This window comes from Vespula pensylvanica, chromosome 11 (assembly GCF_014466175.1).
Source record: "Vespula pensylvanica isolate Volc-1 chromosome 11, ASM1446617v1, whole genome shotgun sequence".
Taxonomy (NCBI): domain Eukaryota; kingdom Metazoa; phylum Arthropoda; class Insecta; order Hymenoptera; family Vespidae; genus Vespula; species Vespula pensylvanica.
In genome coordinates, this window is record NC_057695.1 from 2,851,737 (window position 1) to 2,876,274 (window position 24,538).

A 24,538-nucleotide genomic window follows, 5' to 3' on the forward strand; every position below is an offset into this window, starting at 1 on the left:
TTTGCTTTACAAATATATAAATTTACAATATATAAATATAATTTAATGATATTTATGAAGTGTTAATAAAGTTATAAGATAAGTACGATATTCTTTTAAAGATGTATTGAAATATTAAAATCATATTAAATATTTATTGAATAGACAAGAAATATTAATTTTATCAAAGTTTGATCCAATGTTTTCGTTATATGCGGATCTTTTAATATCAAGACAAAGTATTTTTCAATTCGGAAACATGCATGATCTATTTTTGTTGCGTTATTTAGTTATAAAACGATCCATTTCATCATCGCGACGAACGACGAACATTCTAGGTCACAGGTTACAATGATTACAAAGAAAAAGCACCGGTATAAAAGCGAGGCCCTGTGTTCTGATGTCGCATCATTCTCCCTAACCGTTGGGGTAAAGATCTCAGCCAAGAGGCAAGAAAAAAATTAGTTATAGAAGAATGTTGAAGGAAGTGCTCTTCCTAGTTCTGGCGGCACTATGCTTGTCGGACGCCGTCAGTATTAAAAGTCACATTGCTGACATAAATTTTGTTCAAAAGCAAAAGAAGATCCATGAATTGCTGCTTTTCGTGAAACAGAACGTTCTAACCGACGTTGAATTTTACACTATTGGACGTAACTATGAAATCGAGAACAATATGGAAATGTACAAGGACAAGGTGATCATTCATCATGTTTAATTTTTCTATAATTTTTATAGAATAATAACGATAAAATCATTTTGTTTTGCAGGATGTCGTCAAAGAGTTCCTTCATTATTACAAGCACGGCGTGCTTAGCCGCGATGCTATCTTTTCGCCATTCTACGAAGAGCACCTTAACGAAATGATCCTATTGTTCAAACTCTTCTATAATGCAAAAGATTTCGAGATCTTCTACAAAACCGCTGCATGGGCACGTCTTTATATGAATTCCGAAGTTTTCACGCAAGCCTTTTACGTTGCCGTTTTCTATAGACCCGATTGCAAATACATTATTCCCATGTCACCTTATGAAGTAAATCCAAATTATTTCTTCGACTCAAATGTCATTCAGGAGGCACAGCGCATCAAAATGATGCATGGTAATGCATGTATTGAATATTCTTCTTGCGTTACTATTAATTTAAAAATCAATATTTTACGTTCTTTATTCATTTATAGGTCTAACTTCTACTGGTAACATGAATAATACGGACATTTACGTAATCTACAGTAACTATACCAATACGTTCTCCGAAGAAAATAAATTAGACTACTTTATGGAAGATTTCAGTTTGAATAGCTTCTATTTCTACTTCCGCCAGATCTTCCCATTCTGGTTGAATAGCAAGGAATACAACATTCCTCGGGAATATCGTGGTGTTTTCTACTTATATATCCACCAGCAACTGATCGCTCGTTACTACTTGGAACGTTTGTCAAATGACTTGGGTGAGATCGAAGATTTTAACTTGCAAAAACCGTTCTATCCAGGATTCTATTCTTCCATTGTATTTGGTAACGGTGTTGTAATGCCCCAACGCAAATCTTATTACAATGTACCTTATTACAAATACCAATATTTAACGGTTAGTAGAACGTGATAAAAAACGCAACATGTTATAATAAAAAGATAGTTATTTTCATTTCAATTCTTTCGTAGGAAATGGATCTTCTAGAACTTCGTTTTATGGATGCCATTGATTCTGGATTAGTTTTAGACAGCAATGGTAAATTTGTGAACATCTACACTCCCGAAGGATTGAACATTCTTGGTAATCTAATTGAGGGTAACTCTGATACCTGTAACCTGCATTACTACGGAATGTATGAAATGTTGGCAAGAAATATTTTTGGATCCAACTTCGATTATGCGGACAAAAATAAGATCGTGCCAAGTGCTATGCAATTTTACAGTACCAGCCTGAGGGACCCAGCTTTCTATGCTCTCTTTAATAAAATTAGTAATTACGTAGACAGGTTAGCATTAAATATATGCATCCCAGTGGATAGATATATAATCGAATTTAATTTGTATTTTCAGATACAAGAAACATATACCAGCCTACTCCTACAGCGAACTCAACTTCCCTGGTGTTAAAATCGAATCCGTCAATATAGACAAACTATGGACTTACTTCGATTACTGTGACGCGACAATCAACAATGCCGTATTCTTTAACAGTTTCAAAGAAGGGTCATCCTTGCATATCAAGGCTCGTCGTTATTGTCTCAATTACAAACCGTTTACTTACCGTCTAAGTGTAAATTCCGACAAAGACGTCAAGGCCATAGTCAAAATTTTCCTTGGACCTGCCATAGGTCAAGATATGAGTTACCTCAAAAAATACTATAAATACTTCGTAATGATGGAAGAATTCGATGTGTTACGTTAGTAAAAAATTTGATATTTTAACAAACAATTATGTGAACGCAACGATAATAGTACAATTATTGTTATTCTTTATTTCTTTTTTTTTACAGTAAAGCAAGGTATGAACAACATCGAATATGCAAGCAATGAAGCTACTTACAGGATGTCTAGCGATAAACTCTACAAAAAACTCCAGAACGCTGTCAGTGGTAGCGAGCCATTTACCTATTACGAGAAAGTCTACGCTTATCCTGAACGTCTAACTCTTCCTAAGGGTAAACCCGAGGGTATGAAATTCAAGATGTTCTTCTATCTGAGTCTATATGACGAATCGAAAACGATGAATATCGAACTACCTATCTTCGGTAAGATGATTTACGATGGCAAGCCAAGCGGTTTTCCTCTTGATAGACCAATGTACACCTGGAAATCCTTTACTCCTAATATGTACTTCAAAGACGTTTATATCTATAACACAAAGGATTCCGAAAAGTTCTCTCACTATTAAGACTTAACGGCAAATACATGTTTGGATGTGATTTTGTACTATGTGACTGCTAGTTTGTAAAAAAATTTCAAAAATACACGTTAAATAAATTAAATACTATTAACTCGCTATTCCATTTTGGAAATCCCTGATACCTTCTCTTAATAAAGAAAATACCAACAATATTTATAAGTTATATTTCTAACTTATATTTTTAGAATATAGAACTTCATTAATTACATAATAATGAATAATAACTACGAAAATATCTTATTAATGGTATCATTATTAATATTTTAACGTCGATGAACTGTCTTGGATATTAGAATTTTAATATTTTTTTACACATATTTTAATCTTATTATCAATTGAATCTATTATTTTCTCTACAAAAAAAAATATTTATTTTAACAAGGAGAAAAAAATTTAATTGATGAAATTGGAATTTTATCATACAAAAACATATTACGATATATACTATATATTATATTATCAAAACGAATGTAATTAATAAATATGATATTACTTCTTTCAACGCATTATTTATATATAATTTTTTTTTAACATTAGTATATAATAGGAAATTACACTGTATAATAGGAGATACACATTATTATATATATGTATCTATTTTTTATAATAAATGCATTTATATGTAAATTGTGCATTTATAATATTATACAATAAAAAATGATAGGTATATAAAAGCTATACTTTTTGTAGAAAATGATTAATTATTCCAATCAAATATTTTACGTTCGATTTGAACAAAAAAAAAAAAAATCATTTGTATTACTTCAGTTGATTTATTTTTTTAAATTATAATTTTTTTATTATATAACGTACACAATATATAATTTATTTAAAAATCAAAACAGGGTCAGATTAAGTTACATAACATTTAAACTTTTAAAGTCTTATTTAAGATAGCAGCAAATATTAATAAATAGATTATTTAAAGAAAGCAAAAAAATATTCTTAGATAATAAATACCACAGGGAGTCTTAACAAAATAAAAAATGAAGTAAGAAAGATAAGGATAAATATAAAGTGAATCATGTTATAGATGCACTTATATAATAATATTTAAAAATCACACACACACATACAAAATTAGATTTGATGTTATATTTTTTTCGTTTTTTTATTTTACTTTTTAATATACCTAAATTTAATATAATTCTTTCATCGTTTTTTTTTTTATTTCAAATTTTATGCTATCAAATTTAATCAATACGTCATCATATCATACGGCGTACAAAGTGTCTTAAAAACATTGTTGATTATTTGTAATTCTCCTATATTTTTAATGACAAAACGAACAGTTCTATTATGTTCGTCTTTTACTTTCATAAAATTCAATATTCTTTTTCAAGATTTAAATCGATAATTTTAGCTTCGATTTTTGTGCGTTTTCTGGAGTATTCTACAAGAAATTAAAACGGATTAATAAGATCATCGACATATCACAAGGTCTTACTTATATATTATGTCAAAGGGTAATTGTGATTATATTTCTTTTTAAATCGAAATAATCAAATTTTTTCTTTCTTAATTTTCTGTTGATATAAAAAGACACTTCATTTTACGTAACCATTAAACACGATTATCTTTTTACAAATATTATCTCATCGTCCACTTATGTATTTTGTATGAAGGCAAAGTCAGAGGGTTGTCGCCAGGTCAAAACTGATACTAAACATAATATATGGTATATAAGGGACAATTGGCATCAGTGAATTGCGTTTCATCTCCGACAGGGAAACACGAACGGATCGTACTTACGGCACAGGAGAAGAATTTTAAACAGGGTAAGAGGGAAAGGTCATAACAAAATGAAGGTAGTTCTAATCCTTTTGGGAGCGTTTTGCTTAGCAAACGCTAGCCAAGTCTATACCGCCGACCAATCATACCTAATCAAACAGAAGAATATTTACGAGTTATTTTGGCACGTCGATCAGCCGACGGTTTATTACCCAGAACTTTACGAAAAGGCTCGTTCGTTCAGCGTTGAGGATCACATCAATTCCTACACAGACAAGGTAATTCGATCTTTGAAATACTTAGCAATAACGCCTTATTATTGATATTTAAAAAGGTTTGAATAAGGAATGTTCTCTTAACTGTTTGTTAAGATCCTAAATTATTTTTGTATTTTGCAAAGACTGTAGTGACCGAATTTCTCCGACGCTGGAAACATGGAATGTTGCCACGAGGCCAAGTTTTCTCCATCATGTATCCTCACCTTCATGAAGAAGCAGTTTGTTTGTTCAACCTCTTATATTCTGCTAAGGACTTTGACACTTTCTATAACACTGCAGTATGGGCACGATTCAATATGAACGAGCATATGTTTATTTATGCTCTTAGCGTTGCCGTTCTTCATCGTAGCGATACACAATACGTTCGTCTTCCACCTCTATACGAAGTCGTACCAAATTTATTCTTCAACGAAGATGTCTTATATAAGGCACACCATCTTGGAATGGGTGATACTAATCTAAAGAAGACTGACAATGGTGTTAATCATTACGTGATTCGCAGTAACTATTCTAATTGGTATTTAGTAAGGAACAATCTACCAGAACAAAAGCTGAGCTATTTCACCGAAGATGTTGGTCTTGGACAATTCTATTTCATGATTAATCACGATTTTCCTTACTGGATGAACAGCGTTCAATATAAATTACCTACCAATGTCCGAGGTGAAATGTACTTGTTTGAACACAAACAATTATTACTCCGTTACTATTTGGAAAGATTATCGAATGATATGGGCGAAGTTGACTACGTTGATTTTCACCAACCAATTGTTACTGGATACTACCCAAGAATGCAGCATCGCAATGGAATGCAATTCCCTCAGCGTGAAACCGATGCTGTGGTACCACTTCACATGCATAAATATGTACAGGTTGGTGACAAAATTATTATTAGATAATTTATTATATATAATTTCTTCAATTATTTCGTTTGCACGATAAATTTTCAAATTTTTAGGAAGCTGAACATCTTGAAAGTCGTATTGCCGATGCCATTGATTCTGGTTTCGTTGAAGATGTTAATCATCAACACATAAATATCTACACTCAGGAAGGTCTCAATGTTCTCGGTAACATCATTCAAGGAAACGCTGATGCAGTAAATCCAAAATACTATGGACAATACGACGTCCTTTGTAAGAAGATCTTCGGATTTAGTGTGCAACCCAATACCAAATACCAAATTGCTCCTAGTGCATTAGAAATCTTCAGTTCAAGTACAAGAGACCCTGTCTTGTATAGCATATATAAGAACGTCGTCACCTACTTCTTAAAGTTCGTATTTAAAGAATATGTTAGGTAAATAATAATCTTATATAACACATGATATTAATTAATGAATATTATTTGTTTTAGTTACAAGAAGCATATGCCTAGCTATACACAAGAAGAACTTGGTTTCCCAGGTGTCGTGATTGAATCTGTTGCCGTAGACAAATTGATGACATTCTTTGATCACTTCGAATCCATGCTCAACAATGCCGTTTCTATTCAAAATCACAAAGATGCGCAATCCATGTTGATCAAGGCACGTCAATATCGTCTCAACCATAAGCCTTTCACTTATCATATTACGGTAAACAGCGAAAAGGTCGTTAAAGCTATGGTGCGTGTGTTCCTTGGACCCAAATATGATGTATATGGCCACGAATTGGATATCAGCGAGAATTACATGAACTTCATGGAATTGGACCAATGGATGGTCGATCGTTAGTATATCGCTTATTTCCGATCTTTAATCTAATTTCTTACAAAAAAAACCGATATAATTTCTATTTGAATTACAGTCAAAGTTGGTACCAATAAGATCGAACGCAACAGTCACGAATCGATCTATGTTGTTTCCGATGATGTTCCTAGTGATGTTTACTACAAGAAAATAGTGAATGCCATGGATGGTTTGGAACCATTAACTTACACCACGAAACTTTACGGATTCCCAGATCGTCTAATGCTTCCTAAGGGCAAGAAAGAAGGCATGCCATTTAAACTTTTCGTACACATCGCGCCAGTTGACGAAACCAAATCCTTCAAGGTTAACACACCAATTTGGGGAACTTCTACTATGGATGGACGCCCGATGGGTTTCCCACTGGACAAACCAGTTCAAGCGTACAACTTTACTTTATCTAATCTTCACTTCAAGGATGTCTTTATCTTCCATAAGCAATTCGATGAAATGAACGTTACCCTCTAAAATATTCTTAATTAAATTGTTTGAATGTTTCATAAGAGATACATCAAAGAGAATCAAAGAAAAAGACTGCGGAGTTCTTACTAAAAGCACATGAAATATTTATCTTTGTTAATTTCTTGTATAGAACGTTGAAATGTTTTCAATAAAATTTTCGATTTATAATTGACATCTAAAAATTTGATAGATTCTTTTTTAAATATACTAGTCCTATCTTATTTTTCTTGTGCGGTAATATGAAAGAAAGAACATAGAAATAGATCAAAAGATGATTTAAACATGTATGTTGACTCATAAGCAGATTGAGAAAAAACCGGATCCATGCAAGCTACGGGGTCATAATTAGCAAGAAGTTCATGCAAATGATTAAGCGTAAGTTTAGCTTTTATCGAAACTCTGAGAATGAAGATGCGATAATAATGGTAGGTATGTTGTTATCCCGAGCAATTATATTTGATTTTTTTATTATTGAGAATAAATATGCTGATAGAGCTATATCAGGCACAGTTAATTACACATTTTAATGATTTATCTTTCAAGCCCAGATGTTCCATGAGTCTACCCCTTGTTTTGTACACCTCATTGACTGTTGATTCTTCCGCTACAAATCATATTAATCGCGTAATAGGATAAACTATAATTGCATAATGTTTGTATTTATTTTAAATAAGGAAATCTCTTTATAAAAAATATAGAGTATAATTTGCGATACATATGATCATTAATATACGTTCACAAAATCGTATAATTTAATAAAATGTTTTTTTAAAAAAATTTTTGTGTCGCATAAATTGCAAAAAAGAAATTTTAAGATTCAATTTATGTCAGAAGTCAGATAGATATCTTCAACAAACTTGTTTTGATAATTTATTTACGCGTTCGTAACTGATTCCGTTTATCTTAATAACTATCAATTTAACTTTAATCTATATGACCGTATATATTAGATATTTCTTTTAATGAAGATATTTAATATAAATTAAAAATGCTCAAGTGATTTTTTTTGTTATCTATTATTGAAATTCACCTCTTTTATAGATGTTTTTTCAATAAACGTTTCACTTATAGACAATTACTACAGCGTTCAAACAAATTTGAAAAGTTTGTCTATATTTATTTCATATCGATTTATCTCTAATATGACTCTAAAAATAAGAACAATTATTTTTTTCAAAGAATTATTTTTCAATAAGACCAGTCCAAAGGATATGAATATATTTCGCATTAATATTCTTCCTTAATTTAAGCTTGAAACTACGAAGAACAAAGAAATATTAGTTTAATAGATACTTTCCGATAGCATGCTGAAAAATAATATCAACAATCGTACCATTCACAAATCTCTGCCAGAGTAATCATTGGTAAACATGATCGTTAATACCGTATATCATTTTTGTACGTTCTTCCTTGCAAAATATATGAGTCACCCTTATGACCTGAGTAATGTTGATTAGGAGGTGAAGATACTATAAATATAGAAGCGTCCCGTTGTTGCGCGTAGAATTAGCGGAGAAAAGATAGCTGGTCATACTGAAGGTCTGCTAAACGAAATCGACCATGTACAGGAACTTGGCAGTTTTGGCCATTCTGGCCTTCTGCCTTGCCTCCGCTGAATATTATACTGTTCGAACGGCTGACCAACACTTTTTATTAAAACAAAAGAAGATATACAATCTCTTGTATCACATTTCTCAGCCGAGCATCGTCAACCCTGCGTTATATGCCGAGGGTCAACAATATAATATTGAAGCAAACATCGATTCCTACACCAATAAAGTACGTAAATAATTTTAAAATCGTATTTGAATTATGTCATGTATATACTCGAATCAAAATTATCGGGATAGATGCACTGTGGAGTTTCGAATCTAACATAAATATTAAAAATGTAGAGCTAGATAATTGATAAAGAATTAATAATTTTACGATTATAACGATTTGATCGAGCTTATATAGTAACGAGTATAATTATGAAATATTTTTAGGACGCTGTAAAAGAGTTCCTGTATCTATACAAGTATGGAATGTTAGCACGAGGCGATGTTTTTTCCATCTACTATCCTAAACTTCTTAAAGAATCGGTGGCCCTGTTCCATTTGTTTTATTATGCCAAAGATTTCGATGTCTTTTACAAAACAGCATTATGGGCTCGTATTTATGTAAACGAAGGTCAATTCGTTTGTGCCCTTTATAATGCTGTTATCAGTCGTCCAGATACTCTCTACATCCAACTTCCACCTCTCTACGAGATATATCCCTATGTCTTTTTCAATTCTGAAGTTCTTAAAAAGGCATACCATGCGAAGATCTACGGTAAACTAGGTAAGAAAAACAGATCTTCGAAACTATGTTATAATTTTGCAAAAGATTGATGGGTTTCCGTTTTAATTAAAATTTGATTTATTGATAATAAAATATCGAGGATTAAAAGATAGTTCTCAAATCTTTGGTAAGCGATTGACCAAAAACGCTAGGAATTAGTTACATACTGTCCAAACTTAAAAAAGCTTATTTCAGATTTGATTTTGTATGCACAAGTTTCTAGATAAACTTCACAATTTATCATCCGCGAATATATATTTTTATTATAGATATCTATATATTTCAGATACGCAAAAGTTAACTGGATATGACACTTACATTATCCCAGCGAATTATTCCGGCTGGTATATAACTTACGAACATGATCAAGAATACAAATTGAATTACTTCACTGAAGATATTGGCTTGAACTTGTATTACTTCTACTTCAGACAACAATATCCCTTCTGGCTGAAAAGCGAAGAATATCAAATGCCAAAATATCGTGGAGAAGAATATTTGTACGGACACAAACAACTTATGACACGTTACTACTTGGAACGTCTATCGAACAATCTTGGTAAAATAGAAGAATTCGACTGGTACAAAGAGTTCTATCCTGGATATTATCCAACTATGACTTATCACAATGGCTTACCGTTCCCGCAACGTCCATACTTGAGTATGTTTCCGTATTACAAATACAAATATATCAAGGTATCTATATCATTCAGATTAAATACATTATGCTATTTCAAAGTAATTATATGTATTCAACAAACTGAAATAGATGACTTATTTTTCTATTATTTTTAGGATGTATACGAAATGGAATCACGAATTTCCAGTGCTATCGATTCCGGTCTTGTCGTCGATAAGAACGCCAAATTAGTCAAAATTTATTCTTCGGATGGTCTTAATGTTCTTGGTAATATAATTGAAGGTAATCAGGATTCACATAACTACGATTTCTATGGAAGCTTAGACTACTACGTTAGGAAGATTTTTGGATACAACGTTGATCCTGCAACACCTTACCAAATTGTACCAAGCGCTCTTGAGAGTTTTGCTACGTCTTTGAGAGATCCCGCTTTCTATCGGCTCTACAAGAAGATTTGTAATTATTATTACAGGTATCGTAGTTTGTTAATGAATATAGCAGATTCTTTATTCTCGTTGAAATAATAATTATAATTGATTTCGATAGATACAAAATACGCCAAGAGCCTTATACCAGGGATATGATTGTTTTTCCGAGTCTCAAAGTTGAATCCTTTGCTGTAGACAAATTAATTACTTATTTCGATCAATTCGATACATCCCTTAATAACGGATTGATGGTCGAGAGCCAACAAGAAGCTGAAAGCTATATTATCAAAGCGAGACAATATCGTCTCAATCACAAACCATTCAATTTCCACATAACCATTAATTCCGAAAAAAGTATCAAAGCAGCTATTCGTATTTTCTTAGGACCTAAATACGACGTATATCGAAGATTGCTCAATTTCGAAGACAACTCGAAATACTTTTATGAGATTGACAACTGGATAATCGATCGTTAGTATAGCAATTTTTATATGATAAATGAATTTTTACTAAATATCTTTTACTAATGTGAATATTATTTCAACAGTGAATGCTGGTATAAATAAGATCGATCGAAACAGCAAGGACTGTTTCTTCTTGTCTCCCGATCCAGAACCTAGCGAAATTTTCTACAAGAAGATCGAAAGATCTTTAAATGGTTCTGAAACCTTGAAATACAACGAAAGGCTTTATGGATTCCCGGAAAGATTGCTTCTGCCTAAAGGAAGAAAAGAAGGTTTTCCGTTGTATATGTTCATCTATGTTAGCCCAGTAATCAGCGAACCTCTTTTATACACATCTCGTATCTTCGGTAATTACAAATTTGATGATAAACCATTCGGATTCCCCTTGGATAAGCCAACCATCGATTTTCATTATGATGGACCTAACATGTTACTGAAAGATGTCTTCATTTTCCACAAGGATGAAACTGAAAATTTTAACGACATAATTGCTTGATTTATCATTTACGTAATTCATTAACAAAATGTTAATTTTTGTTAATGCATCTAATAACTTCATTTCTCACGGTAAATAAAATCTTTTTTTATACAGCTGTAAAAAAAAATATTTAATTTAAATGTATACACCTTATCATCTGAAGTATTCTTAAAATAATTGATCATGAGCGGGTATAATCTACACAAGTTAATATATCGGTATGATAGGTGCATAGTGGGGATAATTTTCCCTGCATGCTTATAGTTCATATTTTATCCTGAACAATAGATACTTGTTGCTGAAGTTGGATATGCTACGAGTGTAAGATGGTGAACAGACAACGAATTTAAAATCTGACGCTAAGAAGAGTTAGCGACATCTAGACGAGTTGCGACAACTAATTGATACATTTCTATGACTGCGTTCATATTCTGAGAAGTACATGAACAAGTATATGAAGAAGAAATCGACAAGCTCTACTATTTCAATCTTTATTTATAAATATTATTCGTCATTATATATATCTTGTTATTTATTTTTTAATTTTACATTATAATAGGAAAATTATTAAGTAAAATTTAAAAAATCTTTTCTTCGCGGTGGTAATCTTTTATAAACTTTACGAAATTGTTCATAAATTTTCACTACTCAACTTAGTTACATGTAAACTTGCAGTCTTTTAAAAATGGCGTCATCCATGATGGCTGCCGCCACTGTTCGAGCTGTCAAGGGAAGAAAAATTCTTTCTACGCGGGCTGCACTTACATTAGTTAGTATTGATGTGATTAGAAACTTATTTTAAACTTTTATACAAAATCTGTGAAAATGGTTTCATATTTATTCACATTATACTGGAAGTAGAAATAATCTAACCTATAACTTTATTACCTTGGTATTAACAAGAAAAGAATAAAAACAAAAATATACTAATTTTGCAGCATTTGTTTTTAATGTTTATGATAATAAATTCTTATTGTTCAAACTTTACTTGTTGTCATCTGATAACATAAAATATATCAAGATACAATAATGCCAATTTTAAGAAACAGAATTTAATGTATAGAACAGTTAAATCTATGCATTTTCTTATTTTAGACACCTAATGCTGTTAAAAAGATTAAAGAAATTTTGGATAATAAATCAGAATATGTGAGTATATATTTTGTATTCTTTGTATTTTATCATAGTTCTTATATAACATTGCATATTAGAATATACTCTTGTAATAAAATATAAGCTTATAATCTTATATATATACTTTTATTTTTTTAAATGGAATTTTATCATAATTTTAATTTTAATTTCTTAATTTAATCTGTATCTCCTTAGTGTGCTTATACTTTAATATTTATAGATTGGTCTCAAAGTCAGTGTAAAGCAACGGGGCTGCAATGGATTAAGTTATACATTAGATTATGCGAAAGAAAAAAGCCAGCTAGATGAAGAAGTAGTACAAGATGGAGTTCGTATAATAATAGATAAGAAAGCTCAATTATCGCTTCTTGGAACAGAAATGGATTATATTGAAAATAAATTAAGTTCTGAATTTGTGTTTAATAATCCAAATATCAAAGAGACGTGTGGGTGTGGAGAAAGTTTCTCAGTTTAGTCGTTATTAATGTTTTTCGATAGTCACATTTTAAATTGTATATTTCATTGTAATATGAAACATATGAAGTAATCTAATTGAATTAGATTTAGTTATGATTATATTTTTAGAAATCAAAATTATTAGAGCAGACACTCACATATATACTTAACTTAAAATTATAAAAGTGTGAATTTGTTTTATTGTTGTATTTGACTGACGAAGGAAATTTCCAGTTCGAGTTGTGAAGTGATCTGCATTATTCTATGTTCAAATAAACCTAATATTATTTATTTTTAAGATTTTTCATTAATTCAAAATGTAATGTCGCTATTTGTGGTAGTATAACAAATTTTAGGTTATATATCCTTATATTTGTGTGTGTGTCTATATATATATATATATATATATATACATAGAATATAAAACAAACTTTTTTGCTCATTTAAGAGACAAATAAATATAAAGTAATGTAAATAAATATGAAAAATCTTCTTAAGAAATAATAAGATGCTTAAATATATATAATAATGAATTATGTAAAACCTTGAAGTATTTTAAATACATCATACATATATATGCTCTATTCTTGTTATTAAAGTTGTACTTATTCTTAAATTATATTTTTCAATACATGCATTTATTTAACTATCATTCTCCATAGTCTTATAATTCATAGTAAATATTAATTTCAATTATTCCATTTATCAGTTATTGATTTATAAGTATGTATATACTACACATGTTACTATAGTAACTCACATTAAATCCATTTGATCATCAGAAGATATTGTACACCTAGTAGTACTTTGAAGTCTACTAGAATTGGTGGTCTTGTATTTTTATTTAGTTGGTTTGTTAAATATTCTACAATGTCTGATATACAAGTAGAAAATCTATCACCTCTTAAATATGATTCATCTACACCTAATACAATACAGGATTCAAACAAACTATCCAAGTCATTTTGGTTAGGCAAAAACTCTGTACAGGTTCCAAATGTTTTAGATCCAGACGATGCATTGATGAAAAGATTTCAAAGTGCATTAAAGGAACATCTTCTTCGTCTAGCTAATAAGCTTTCGGAAGATATACTTGATCTTGTAAGAAAAATATTAATATGTAAATGTTTTTGTAATTTTTTATGTTTATTCTTCAATGGTTATTACTTTTTTCTTTCTGTTAATCTGATTTAGTACTTCTTAACTTGTCACAGATCTTAAAAAATCAATTCTGTCTTTGATTAAATAATAATAGTCTGGTAAAAATATTAATATTTTAGGAAGCAGCATTAAAGTCTACTAAAAAGAAACATGAGGAAGAAAGTCTACAGCTCTATTATGTACAACAAGAAATTTCACAACAGCAAAATACGATTGAAAAATATCAAAACACGTTAATGAAACTTATTTCTTTACGAGAAGAAAAAGATCAAAAAATTAGTAATATAAAAGAATTACATAAAGAAGCACAGAAGAAGATGCTGGAGGAAAAAGAAAAAGAAGATAAACTTTCACATGACTTACAAAAAATGACTGTTTTACAAAATCAATTTGCTGATTGGGAAAAAGAAATAAAAAAATGTTTAATAATTTCTAAGAAAACATGTCAAAAAGATGCAATTCTTCAGCAGGAATTAATTACTGAGAAACAGAAAAGAGATTGCATTTTATTTAAGCTTCGAGAAGAAGTATGGAGATTGGAAGAAGAAATAACTAATTTAAATGAACAAGTACAACTTAAACTTAAGGAAAAAGTAGCAACAAGTCAATTGGTTGCAGATGCAAATACAGATTTAGAAGCTTTACATAGGGAACATACAAATTTATGCAATGCATGGAATGCAGTTGTATTAAATATTAGTAAACGTGATAAAATATATGATCAATTAAAAGAAGAACGGGAGTAAGTTAATAAGATAACATAAATTCTCTATTAATAAATTATAAGTAAATTTATTAATGTGATATCTTTTTTATTTGCAAATTTTGTAGAAAAATGCAGCAATCTTTTGCCACAATGCAAACAGAAATAGAAAAACTAAAAAAAGAAACACTTAAAGAATCAGAAAATAATGAAAATTTAACATCATTGCAATCAAGAGTAGAGGATGATATAGCAATTGTTTCAAAAATGGTTACAACTGGCAATGCAAGAATCAATAATCTTGAATCTGAATTAATCAAAATTACTAAATTTGGAGAACGAACTCTGAACGAATATAATGTTGCACATGCTGTATGTAATTCGTATTTTCAATGTGAAATAATTTAATAACTTTTAGATATTAATAACTTTTAGATATTTATTTAGGAATATCAAAGTTATTTAAATAAAGAAGAACAAATCGATAAAGAATTAACAAAATTAATGAATTGGAAAATGGAACAAGAAAATCTTATTTTTGAAAAATTAAAAGAAAAAGTTACACATGATAAAGCAGCACGTTATCTAAACAAGCTCTTAATGAGTACAAAGAAGATGATACAAGAACAAGAACTTTTAATGGTTCAAATAGAAAATTCTTATGGAAAGAATTTATTAGAGATAGCAAGATTAAACACCTCAATAGAAAATGAGAAAATAGAGTCTCAAGAACTTTTGCAAAGAAATAAGGAAAAAGAAAAGGATATAAGTGATTTGCAGAAGGAAATAAAGAAATGTGATACTATAATTGAAAGAAAACGAATGAAAATTATTAGTTTAAACAAAATGATTGAGCAGGTATGCTCCCTTATCTCTTTTATTGTTGTTAGCATCTATAAATGCTTTGAAAATTTGCTTATAGTGTACAATAGTATTCATGTTGATCATTCACGTTTGATCATTTAGACTATTAAGGTTTTTATAAAATGTGTTCAAATAGCTAAAACTCTATTATCCATGTTATGTACATTATATATGCAACTTTTCAAGAACAAAGTCATTAAAATAATTTTATAATTTTAAGTAAAAGTTGTATAATATTTTTGTACTGCAGATTCTAGAAAGTAAAGGTGGTGAAGAAAACAGCCCACAAGACTTAAAAATAATTGCTTTAGAAAAGAATATTCAAGAAACTGAACAAAACAATCAAAAAGCACAACAATTTTGGCTACGACAACAAGGATATATGGTTACATTGAGTCAGCAAAGAGATGAACAACTTCAGCAACTTAATATTCTTAATAAGGAGGTTATGATAATGGAGCAAAAAAATGTGAAGATACAATATCAGTTAGAGAAATTTAAGAAGGAAGATGCAAATATTGATAAAACGATAAATTTATTGCATCAAAAACTATTGCAATTAAATGTAAATCTTACTGCTCAAAAGGAGCTTAGAGAAGAATTAGAAGATAAAAATTGTATCAAAAAGAATGAATATTTGACGTCATTGGAGAATGCGGAGTTCGATCTCGTAAAATTACAAAGCGATTTACAAGTATTAATAAATGAGAAAGTAGTTTTAAACGAAGAATTAAATGCAGCACAACGAGAAAGTTTATCTTGGGAGAAAAAAGTAATGTACATAGTATTATATAGTGAAACTATACATTTTTATTGATCTCATGATATCTTCTTTTCTTCCAGGTTCAGATTATGGAAGAAACGAAGAAAGAAATAAAAAGCGAACATAGTAGCGGTGGTGACATAGCATTAATGAAGAGTGAAATTCATAAAATGGAAATGCGTCTTTCACATTTAAAAAGAGCTCAAGAAAAGTTAATTAATGATATGGAGTTTTGTGTAGGGAGGAGAGATGTTATTTTAAATAAAGTTATGGGTAAATTAAAAAAGAATCCCAAGGAGCAACAAAATCAGAAAATAGTGTTCTCCAAACGTATTAAAGATCAGAAATTACAAATCAAACAAATCTTAAAGGTGCTTATTAGACTAAGATTGTCTTCTTGATTAATTTCTATTCTTTCTTATTAATTTTTTAGGAAATAAAACAAACAGAATCTAACATATTACAATCGGAAGAAAAAATGAATGAAATGCTAAAAGAATTAGACGAAAAACGACAAGCACTAAAAGAGATCGAAGATATTATTCCTGACATAGATCAAGAAATCATGAAAATGGACATGCTTAAAAGTTATGTAAGTTAAAAAAAAGAGATATGCAAATTTTTTGTCATAGAAAAAATAATTTTTTATAAGATACACCATTGTGTAATGGCTTCCCGTTGAGTAATGTTTTAGGACGAATAATCACTATAGTATTCTTTATTTCGCAATTTCTTCTTTGAAAATTGTATAAAGTAATGTTACAATGTAGAAATGTTTTCGTTTTGCATTTATTTCTTCATAAGACGATTTAATAACAGCATCAAACGACGTGGGAAAAAATGAAGTTTTCGTGCTTATATAATATTTTTATATTGTAATTTAATATGCTTATATAATTATTTTTAGAAATTGAAGTCATTAGTGTTTAAACAACGGAAAGTAAAGTTGCTTCAAGATGTTAAATCCGGTCGTTACAAAATGCTGTTTAAAAATGAAGCGTTACTGAACGACGAGTTGCAAAACGAACGAATTCTCCATAGTTATTTGGTGCACGTGATGGAACAAACAAAGCAGGATTTTCCACTTCTGAAAAATAGTATACATAAAATAATGTTAACATTACAAATATTATAAAATAAATCTCATCAAATGAATGTAATAATTAAAATTTTACTACAGACTTTTGTTTATGCTCAGTAAAACTTTTAAATCAAATCCTTTAGGAAGATATTGTTACCTTCAATTATTTTTTACCGGATCTATCTTTATTTCATCGTTGTAAAGGCTGAAGAAAACTATAAAAAGCTGAAAAGGGAGGTGATACATACGGTAATAATAAACAATATCCGCCGTACATTTTTCTAAAAAGTTGTATTTTTATTAATTAATAAACGTGTTCGTATGTGTGTGTCCGAGTCTTTCCGTGTAATAGTATTTTACAAGAGGCTTGCGAAACCGCATTAAAGATGTTCGGTCCCGGTTTTTAAGAAAAAATCGAGATAAATCAAATAACAAAATTAACTAAACGCCAAAGATCGTCGCCGATCTGTGCGCGCGTTCGCCGAAGAAAAACCGAGGACGTGTCCCGTCGAAGTTCCAACGTCATTCTATTTTTGGAAATTGCGGCGCGCGTCCCCCGTTTCCTTTATATTTACACACATTGCCTCGAGATCCAAGAACGCCCATTATCGATGATAGTAATAATAATAATAATGATTATTATTATTATTTATTCCAGAAGTCGAGGATGCAGTTCGAGCATTATTTATTCCAGAAGTCGAGAGGATATCGACCCTTCTGGACCATTTCGAACCTTTTCTTATTGCTGTCTTTTTAAAACGCGGACGTACGAGTCAAAAGAGCGCGCGAAACAGACGATCGATCCGCGGGACGCTTAAATAGCTATCGATAAATAGAACAAAGTAGAATTCGTCGAAATAATAATTAAGCGTAAGAAATAACATTTCGAATAGATAATTATGATCAGAGAAAATTAAGGAAGGACAAAATAAGTTGAAAGAGGGCAGAAAAACTAAGAGGAAAGGAAAATACATGTCGTGAGATACGTCGTTTGGCGACATTAAAAAAAATCAATGGCACGTCATCGCGCGGACGATTGCTCGTTGGATTCGCGCGGTGGACCCGTCGCCGCTTATTTTTTTGTCAATAGTAAATACATAACCATTTATATCACACAAACTTTTAACAATATACAAAATGGTACCCTATGTACAAGATTAAATTACACGACCCATCGGCGCGGCACTTCTTCCTCTCTATTTTTTTTCGCACTCTCTCCCTTTCTCTCTCTCTCTCTCTCTCTCTCTCTCTCTCTCTCTCTCTCTCTCTCTCTTTTCACGAAACAATTTGTTGAGTGTCGTGTGATTAGAAGTTGAGATCCAACAACCGATGACATACTAACAGAAAAAAGTGCATTGCTTGGTCTCAAGATCGGTCGTTAGATTCACGCGCAGGACAATTGTTATTTTGTTTTTTCTTTCAATCTCTCTCTCTCTCTCTCTCTCTTTCGCTCCTAAGATTGCCGCGTCGCTTTCTTCAAAAGTCCTACCTACGAGCCCTTAATATTTTTTGTTTTAAGTACGCAGAGCTCTTGAGACAAAAGTTCGCTAATAACGGAACGAGTAAACGTATAACGATCGAGGTGATTTTTTTTGTATCCTTTCATTATGGTACAGTTTACATCAAAAACTTGTGTCTTTAGTTTCGATATCGAGCTTCGAATTGGCTCATCGTCAGTGTCGCTTTAGCTTTTCCCTTGCCTGTTCTTCACGTAAAACAGAAGTGGAAGGGATAAAAGCCTGTCCAACATTCGAGAAACGACATTGGCTACGTGCGGTTTATAGATTATATCGCAACGTGTTATAAGATTATACATTTATGTTACATTTATTGCGGATGATCGTAACCCTGTCGCTTGAAAAAAGTTTGTTGATGTAGTGCATGTCTTGCTCTTGCGCCTCGTCGTTCAATTCGACTTTCTAAAATGTGCGCGATCACAAAATCGTCGATGTCTCTTCGATAGAAAATAAAAACGATGTTCGTTTCTTTTTGTATTTCAGCGATCGAAGAAATATACGAAAGTTCGCAAGTGTCATAGATCGATGCTGATGCAAATTTCCAATTGCTCCATGCATGACCCCATCTTTTTACTTCTATCTCTCTCTTTCTCTCTCTCTCTCTCTCTTTCTTCCCCTCTTTCTCTGCACACGCAAGACTTGAACAGGATTCATACGAGGGAAGAAGGGAATCATAGATTTACATCTTTCTACATTCACAGCCGTTATTCGAAGGCAGCAATTGGCTGTAAAAGAAAGCGTTCCTACTTATCGCCAATGTAACCACGCGTAGAAGATACGTACTTCGGCTTCTTGAGAAACTCGCGACTATATAACCACTATGAATGTAGTGTACCACTTGTGCATTTCTCGTTCAATGTATTCAATTGATAATCTCTTTGTCGAATACTTTCCACGCGCGACGCGAATGAGTTCCGTTCGATTATTATGAATAAGAGAAACAAAAATAGAGAGAGAGAGAGAGAGAGAGAGAGAGAGAGAAAAAGAGAGAGAGAAGAAAAAGAGAAAGAGAGAGAGAGAGAGAGAGAGAGAAAATGACGAGAAGCAAGACAACGTAGAAACCATCGAGGAAGATTAAAATGACGGTTTCAATCGTTTAAGAGTCTTAACGTTGGTACGGGGTTTCACCTTGCAGCGAGAGACACCATTAACGATCACGGGAACAAGGAACGCTTAACGAGTTTACGGAACGTGCTGCTCGGCGAGACGAAAGGACTGATAATTTTGAAAGAAAAATAATTTTCTAAGAGTCGAGGTATCTGAAATGGGTCGCTCGTTTGAATCGTCCAAGTTTCTTTATTGACGTTCATCGTGCATCTTTCTTTGAGAATTCTCTGTCGTCTGTTCTGTGCGTTTCGATTTCTCGGAGAAACATAACTTGAAAGCTTAGATCGAAAAGGAAAGAGCATCCTTTTGCCTCGTACACGTACCGAACATCGATTGAAGGAGAATAAAGAAGATAAGAAAGCAGACGTGTTGAGCGAAGAGAAAAATCGACGGCGACTCGTCCTCCGCGCGTGCTCGAAAGTTTGGCGTTTCTACTTTTTTCGGGAGATCGAACGAAAAAGCAAGATGGCAGCCGGTACAATTTCGTTTTTGACGCACTCACGACGATCGAACGATACATACATACGTATGGTTGGTTCTCACTCGTCGCACAACGCACATTCTCCCGATGCGATCACGAATCACGTCATCTTTTCTGATGAAATTTTCTTGCAATGAGAGAGGAGGACGTGATCTTCGAGAGAGAGACGCATGGTGGGCACAGACCTGGCAGAGTACCAGGTCGGAGGGGTCTATTCAGTCACAAGGATCCTGTGCCCACGGCGGCCAATCCTGATAGCTGCCGGACGATGGCTGTTGCATGTGCGTCGTTTGCTGAGCCGCCAGACCCGGATGCACAAGGCCCATCTGATGATGTTCGTGATGATGGTGGTGATGATGATGGTGATAGTGCTGATGACCCGGCGGAGGCGGCGAATAGGGATCCCCTCCTACGGCAACGTCCGCAACGTCGACCTGCGTTGGTACGACAACGGGCGTCGCTTGTGGAGAGGGTTGAACCTTCTTCGGGCGACCGACCGGGTTGCCGCCTCATTCGCGGCTCCTTCGAGGCCGACCGACCTTACCTTTCCTCACCGGTGCACCCCCGTTTCCTGCTGCTGCTGCTGCCGCAGTCGCTGCGGCGACGCTCGATGATTTCAGTATCTTGTGCCAATCCGTTTCACAAACCGGTGAACCTGATAGAAGATAGTACCTGAAAACCAGCATCGACGTTACTTTGACGAAGAAATAACGGGCTCTTCTATTGAAAAGTCTTGGATCAAGAATTTGAGAGAATTTAGGATTATTGAAAAATCGATCCGACCAAAAACTGAATTACTGAGTTTGAAAAGCATTTGAAAAGTTGCGAGAGATTTATTTTTAATTTGAAGATCGCTTTGACTGTTGTAAAGGCATTCACAAATGATATAACTGTTCCATATGGTCATACATATTTTTTTTTATATGACAGATAGATGAATACTGTATACAAGTATGAGATACTACGTAGATCGTGTCTCCCTATGAATCCAGAATCCGGGATTATGGTTACATCGTATCGGTTTTGTTCGGATATTCAAAGGATTAGTTCTATGCAAGCTCGAACAGCCGAATAGTTTGATTACTAGAATGAACGATCGCTTTTAGCTTTTTTTTTTTTACCTAATGGACAGGATAATTTGTAGTCCTTTCTATTTGAAATAAAGCAACAACAATAGCTTCCAATCTCACCTGTCGCCCGAAACAAGCTGTCCACCGCATTTGCTGCAGGTGAAACACTTTAGGTGAAACACCGATCCACCCGTCCTCATGACCATTTCATTGGCAGGTATCGGATTGCCACAACCTGCACAGGCACCACTGCTGCCAAATATTCTGAAACGATTAAGAAATAATATTGTAAATTGTTGATATTATTATGATCTATAAACTGTTCTCCTTGTAATTGAATCAAGCATTACAAGTTTTAATTGTGACGTTTTAAAAGATGTTAGACTAGTTCAGTTTTGTTATTTTCAAGCATGCGGAAGGAGAGTTTAAATACGTTAAATTGATTCGATCATATCCAACGTGATAATTAAAAGTATATTTTTTCAAGCATTATTCGATTTCATCATATCGACGAACATATTCTCAGGATAATGTTCATGGATAGAAGAATAGATCCCGAAAATCGGCGTGTATCATCGTGTACGCTTGGTTGCATCGTCGACAAATCCTCCTGATGGTGGAATCGAACGAGGAAACGGGCGACCAATTAGAGCAAACCAGGCAGCCCCGGGGATGACGTTCTTCGAGCCGTCTCAGCGCAAGTCGACGATAAATATGACGCGTTTCCAATTAAATCTTGCGCCAGTCTCGCCGCGTACAAACACTTTCTAACTAAATGAGGTTAGGCTAGCGACGACTGTATTGCTCATGCAGAATTCTCTATGTATACATATGTACATAGGGTATGTACATGTTCTCTCTTTCATTCTCTTTTCCATCACTCCCTTCACTGTCTCGCTCTTAAACGTGTCGTAGGTCGTCCCTTTCTACTGTTCTTGTTTCGTTCTCTTTTTCACTCACATTTCTCCTTTTCTCTCTTTCTCTCTATCTTTTCCTCGGCAGTCCTCTCGTCCTATCTCCCGCCGGGGCAAACGAGCACATCGATATAATAAGGTGTTGTAAATGCGCCTTTTAATTGGCAGTCTGGCCAGATAACTCGGGACTGGAGAGCACAGCGCGTTTCTATCGGCGTGCAGCACGGTTCTCGTACGAAGTAACGGTCCTGAGTAGATAACGACTCCGTTCTCTTCTTATCCTCCTACCAACAAGTACCCAGCCATTTTCTCTCTTTCTCTTCATCTTCGCTTTCTATATATTCCCTACGTTTATACGCTAATGCTAGAACAGTTAGCGCGAGAACGGAAAATCAATTTTTACATTTCATTTTAGTTGCATCAATTTAATATAGACTTGTTTCAAATGATTGCGATCGTGATATTTAAATTCTCGCTGATCTTTCAATGGATCGTTTGAACGATCATTTTAGAAACTTTTTAGAATTTTGAATGAAAAGAAAAGGCAACTCTCTGATGTGTCTACGAAGAGATAATTGTTGCTTTCGAGTATTTGCTAATCCAGTCTGCTCGTAATTATATCGTAAATTGCGAGACTGGATAAAGGGGGCAGACGAAACCTTTTCGTTTGAATCGTCTTGTTTCGTATTACGAGGGTGGAAAGGGAGGAGAGGTAAAGAGAGAAAGAGATAGTTCTTTCCCTTCAATATTGACTTCTAATACAACATAAGATAATAAACAATAGATCTTAGCAAAGCAGTTATTTTCCATTATGATCTCTTGTCATAATAATCCTTGTGTTTTACTCGCTTATTTACTGCCATTCTTAATTTAGGTAGTAGAGTTGGCTTGTCAATTGGTACTGTGCGTTTGCATAAACCTATGATGTTCGTCTGTTTACGGGATGCATATGTTAGCAATGTGTATGCAGGAAATGAATGTACAATTAGTATAAGATGTATGTGACGTATGTGTCAGTACATAAAATACTCGTGAACGTTCACTAATGTTCTTTATTAGAGTAAATTGTTAGGTGAATATTATTAAAGTCAATCAGATATATGCATCTCTTAGCTGCGTCTCTTTCTGCATAATTATTCAATCATAATAATAAAGCCAATTAATATTAATATTATTATACGGTATGCGCGTTTCTCTTTAATTAATTAATGAGAGAACAGACTGAAGGATCTCATGGGGGTTTTGAGAACAATGGTTAAGTACAAAGTTATTTACGAATATACTTTATTTCATTTTATAATGAGATTTGTTAATGCAGACGATATTAATTTCTATATAATTAAAATTAAAATTCTGTGTATCACTCTATCTGCTTATTATTGTGAGAAAAAGGCTCAAATATCTTTTATGACATTTAGGACACAATTTCCTGAATTATTATACTATGATTTTTCAGTCTGTCATGTCGAAGCAAAAGGTTGATCGTTAAATCTTTACTATATAATAATGTCAAAATGTCAACAAAATTGGCACGCGAATATTTTTTCATTGTAAAATATCGTTTAAATGGCGTTTAAAAAGTTTTACAATGTAGATGTATTCACATGATGTTGGTAATTCGATTTATTAAGTTTAATTTAGTTAAAAATGAATACAAAAGTTTGTAATAGACATAGTGGCATAACACTTGAAACAAACGATGATTAATAATTTCTAATTGCGAAGGCCTATTGGAAGGTACATCAAAAGGTTGATAAAACGTAGTGTATCGAGTGTTGGTAAAAAATAATGAATAAGAGCAAGGGAAAATAAGAGTAAAAGATCCGAGCAATTTCCGAAACATTCCCGCTAATTACTCGGCGGTCCTGTTACACGGCCAGTAGT

The 24,538-nt window shown here is 32.7% G+C and overlaps 5 protein-coding genes across 8 annotated transcripts in view; 4 read left to right on the forward strand and 1 right to left on the reverse strand.

Annotated features, from left to right (window-relative positions):
- Nucleotides 1-388: 388 nt before the first annotated feature.
- LOC122633101 lies at nt 389-7,250 on the forward strand. The gene is made up of 12 exons (XM_043820642.1): nt 389-673; nt 747-1,077; nt 1,157-1,563; nt 1,638-1,954; nt 2,019-2,365; nt 2,459-2,852; nt 4,232-4,334; nt 4,584-4,877; nt 5,000-5,749; nt 5,836-6,152; nt 6,234-6,586; nt 6,665-7,250. Exons 1-12 carry the CDS (start codon nt 455-457, stop codon nt 7,072-7,074), a joined length of 4,242 nt encoding a protein of 1,413 aa, XP_043676577.1. The 5' UTR covers nt 389-454; the 3' UTR covers nt 7,075-7,250.
- Nucleotides 7,251-8,560: 1,310 nt separating this feature from the next.
- LOC122632949 (arylphorin subunit beta-like) lies at nt 8,561-11,516 on the forward strand. The gene is made up of 6 exons (XM_043820279.1): nt 8,561-8,847; nt 9,057-9,393; nt 9,680-10,089; nt 10,189-10,505; nt 10,580-10,932; nt 11,009-11,516. The coding sequence occupies exons 1-6, from the start codon at nt 8,629-8,631 to the stop codon at nt 11,419-11,421; spliced, it is 2,049 nt and encodes a 682-aa protein (XP_043676214.1). The 5' UTR covers nt 8,561-8,628; the 3' UTR covers nt 11,422-11,516.
- Nucleotides 11,517-11,987: 471 nt separating this feature from the next.
- Nucleotides 11,988-13,291, forward strand: LOC122632953 (iron-sulfur cluster assembly 1 homolog, mitochondrial). Its single transcript, XM_043820285.1, has 3 exons — nt 11,988-12,172; nt 12,499-12,552; nt 12,758-13,291. The coding sequence occupies exons 1-3, from the start codon at nt 12,089-12,091 to the stop codon at nt 13,010-13,012; spliced, it is 393 nt and encodes a 130-aa protein (XP_043676220.1). The 5' UTR covers nt 11,988-12,088; the 3' UTR covers nt 13,013-13,291.
- A 145-nt stretch (nt 13,292-13,436) lies between these two features.
- On the forward strand, nt 13,437-17,665 carry LOC122632948 (coiled-coil domain-containing protein 40). 2 transcript variants are annotated; one of them, XM_043820277.1, is made up of 8 exons: nt 13,437-14,094; nt 14,274-14,896; nt 14,986-15,229; nt 15,305-15,715; nt 15,972-16,493; nt 16,565-16,855; nt 16,918-17,076; nt 17,392-17,665. In XM_043820277.1, the coding sequence occupies exons 1-8, from the start codon at nt 13,864-13,866 to the stop codon at nt 17,617-17,619; spliced, it is 2,709 nt and encodes a 902-aa protein (XP_043676212.1). In that variant the 5' UTR covers nt 13,437-13,863; the 3' UTR covers nt 17,620-17,665. The 2 variants fall into 2 exon arrangements, with proteins under 2 accessions (XP_043676212.1, XP_043676213.1); XM_043820278.1 differs by lacking the exon at nt 17,392-17,665 and having other exon boundaries at nt 16,565-17,057.
- A 172-nt stretch (nt 17,666-17,837) lies between these two features.
- Nucleotides 17,838-24,538, reverse strand: part of LOC122632951 (thyroid receptor-interacting protein 6) — a 217,738-nt gene continuing 211,037 nt past the window's right edge. For all 3 annotated transcript variants that reach the window (XM_043820284.1, XM_043820282.1, XM_043820283.1), the window contains 2 exons: nt 21,861-22,004; nt 17,838-21,342 (listed from right to left, as the gene is read on the reverse strand). In XM_043820284.1, the coding sequence (XP_043676219.1) occupies nt 21,180-21,342; nt 21,861-22,004 (307 nt within the window). In that variant the 3' untranslated portion in view covers nt 17,838-21,179. The remainder of the gene's footprint in view (nt 21,343-21,860; nt 22,005-24,538) is intronic.